This window comes from Antrostomus carolinensis, unplaced genomic scaffold, assembly GCF_000700745.2.
Source record: "Antrostomus carolinensis isolate BGI_N321 unplaced genomic scaffold, ASM70074v2 scaffold19191, whole genome shotgun sequence".
Classification (NCBI taxonomy): domain Eukaryota; kingdom Metazoa; phylum Chordata; class Aves; order Caprimulgiformes; family Caprimulgidae; genus Antrostomus; species Antrostomus carolinensis.
Window position 1 is genome coordinate 11,231 of NW_010293723.1, and position 3,200 is coordinate 14,430.

Genomic DNA, 3,200 nt, shown 5'->3' on the forward strand with positions numbered 1-3,200 from the left:
CGTGGGAACACGGTTCAAGAAATACCTGGCAAAAGTAACATCATTTCAAAATATTTCACTTCCTATTTTTAAACACATAAACGCTCCGTCTTTAATTCAACTAGAAAACTGACATCTCCTTCATTATATGTTTTCACTACTTTGAACATACATCTTCTTAATGACACTAGGTAATTCATAGGCAGAAAATGGATGTTTAACACATTGGAAACGGATTGCATTGGGCATGCCTGGGGACTTCAACACACCATGAATGGAAGTGTATGTGAAAAGCACTGAGACTTTATCAGTTGATAACAATCAATTTTTGTGTCATCAATATGCTTTAATCTCCTTTGCATACTCTTTAATTTTTATTTTTAACTGTTCTCGCCTTTCAAATGCTGAAAAATTCATTGAGTTGTGCACAAATTCAGGTAAGGCAGAGACAGTTGAAAAAATAAGTAAAAAGTACAATACAAAAGCAAAGCCAGCTCCTTTATAAATGGTTTCATGTGAAGCAGCCCCACTTCAACAGAACAGTTTTAAGGTCCTGTGTATCAGGAGGAATGAATATCATGTCATACATTTTAAAATAAACTTAATTACATTTTCTTTGAGATAAAAAAGTTACCTGTCCTCTGAGAGAGACTTATTTCAGGTCAGCTTTTATAAACGTAACAATTTTAAATTCCTCTAGGTCCTCAATTTGAAGCAACAGTTGAGAGGGATATCTTTCCTCAACATTGTAAATAGAAGAGCATATTATTATGAAACACAACAAACATGCAATTTCTGTATGCAAAACAATGGCAAAACTACCTAATTATTCACGTATTAGTTTGATTGTACAGATGGTTATTTCCAGGCAACAGCTGGGTGAGGTTTTCTTAGGTTTCCTTTGTCAATTGTTTTTCTGTTGAAGGCTATTAAATGCTAGAACTAAAAAGGGTAGTTACCTTGCCACTGAACTAGCAAACTGTAAAGTTCTGCAGATAGATACATAATTTCTAGAGAGAATATGCCAAAATAGTGATCAAGATAAGATAATACACTGCTTTGAGCCACATTCTTTGATGTCTTCTATTATGCTGAATAAAATTTTCCATATGAGAGAATAGGCCTCTAGACTACTATGCAATAACATTGTGTAGAGTAATACTTTTCTATTCTTGTTCCTTTACTTCTCTACCTATTAATTTTAAAAAACCCCTTGGATGTTGAGATTAATAGTCCCATGTCAGAAAGCTGTGCCTGCCTCTTGGGCATCTCTTCAACTTATGTCCAACAAAAGAATCGTTTACAAGAAGTTTAACACAGTGATGAAGAGTAAGAGGCCAATTCAAACACATGTTCAAAGAGAGAGGACATATGGGGACATATGGCAAAGGTGAAAAACAAGGGATGAAAATTTAAACCCCAGATAAGTCAAACAGAAGAAGGAATATGCAGTAAGTCAATAATTTATTTAAAATGACAGGAATGAAAAAAAAAATATTCTCATGAGATAATTCCCGAATTGTTTAATTGCTTAAAAGTGTCTTTTCCTAAAATTAATGGCACTGCAGATAGTGGCTCCAACCCTGCAAAGACCTATCCACAAGCCTATCCTAACATTATTTAAGCAACTGTTAATGATTTAATGAGCAAATCTAATGTTTGAGACATTTCAAGACAGTTAACTTTTCTTATGAGCAGATATAAATGAAGTAACTGTTTAAATACATGCAACAAGAAGGTCATAGCTAACTTGTAAATTATTTTCAGGTATCTTGCAATAAATAAATAACAATAAATAAGAAAAAAAATGCATTTCAAACCTGTTCTTCATCTGTAATGCCAAGTTTCTCTGCTAACTGTCTGTTAATCTCTGCAATATTTTCACCCTGGTGACCTCGATGCCTGATTTCCATCCAGCTCAAAAATACAGGCTGATGACCACAAGATACTTTCACAGCTTGGCCCTGTGAGTTTCAAAGAAATAAAATAAATTAACATCAAATAAGCTAAATAAGATGACTAATACTCAACCTAAACGGCATTTAACTAGAGAGATCAAAGGAATTAAAAATATTTTCTGGATTTTACATGCCCTATTTTAATTAATATTCCCTAACAATAACTTTCAGCATTTACATCTTAGTAAAGGGTGTCAGTTTCTATCAGCAATGATAGAATCTGTTTTAGTTCTGGCAGACTGGGCAACTTCTTATTAACAAAGACCTTTAGAATTCTTCTCCACGTTACCTATTTGCACAACTCTCAACACAGAAGTGCACGCTGGTTTCAATTGTTAAACAGCTTTTAAATTTTATGGATTGTTTTTAAGTAAGGAAAATGATTCCTCTTCCCTCCTTCTGCATGATAGTATATCAAACAAGTCTCCTACAGAAACATGTAGCTATGCGTTTCTGTTTACCAAATGTGGAAAAAACATCAGCTTCCAACGGGCACAAGTGGAACACAGGAGGTTCCACTTAAACATGAGGAAAAACTTCTGTACTGTGAGGGTGCCAGAGCACTGGAACAGGCTGCCCAGAGAGGCTGTGGAGTCTCCTTCTCTGGAGATATCAAAAACCCGCCTGGATGCTGTCCTGTGCAACTTGCTCCAGGTGAACCTGCCGCTAGATGATCTCCAGAGGTCCCTTCCAATCCCTGCCATTATTCTGTGATTCTGCGATCAGCATGTGCTTGAACTTCAAGTGCATCGTAACATTTGCTTGAACTCCAGGAGTGCTTTCATGAGCTGGGGAACATTTAAAATAAGCCACAAATCACAAACCCAGAACAAAGTAATTTTATCAATCTGTTTCAGAACTGCTCAGCTATTTGATTCCAGACTGAAGAATCCTAGTGTGCTCAGTCAGTTTCCATATAAAGAGACTATATCCTACCTTGTGTCACTCAACTAACTAACATTTTCCGTATTTTTTTCAAAAATGACTGTTTTTATGAAAGCCAAGTGCCCAAGACCACGCACGCTGTGGCTATACCACACATTTGCTTGTTAACATAGTGATGTTTCTATTTTGTTCACAACTGTACCCTAATAATTTCAAGTATCATTTGACATTTTGGTAAACTTTGAAAACAATTTCAGATAACATCTACAATGGTTCCAGGATCCTTTTACCCAATGTCATAATTGATTCACAGCTCTTCACTGTTTTCACACAGACAAAGCTTCTCCCCGAGCGCGAACGCTGGCGAGGGGCTGCGAG

General features: G+C 36.0%; 1 protein-coding gene across 1 annotated transcript in view; it reads right to left on the reverse strand.

Moving 5' to 3' along the window:
* Positions 1-2,603, reverse strand: part of LOC104532248 (peroxisome biogenesis factor 1-like) — a gene marked incomplete at its 5' end in the record, with an annotated part of 13,503 nt that extends 10,900 nt beyond the window's left edge. Inside the window, 3 exons of the mRNA XM_029087320.1 lie at positions 141-237; positions 1,800-1,943; positions 2,583-2,603. Coding sequence (XP_028943153.1) covers positions 141-237; positions 1,800-1,943; positions 2,583-2,603 — 262 coding nt within the window. The remainder of the gene's footprint in view (positions 1-140; positions 238-1,799; positions 1,944-2,582) is intronic.
* Positions 2,604-3,200: the final 597 nt, after the last annotated feature.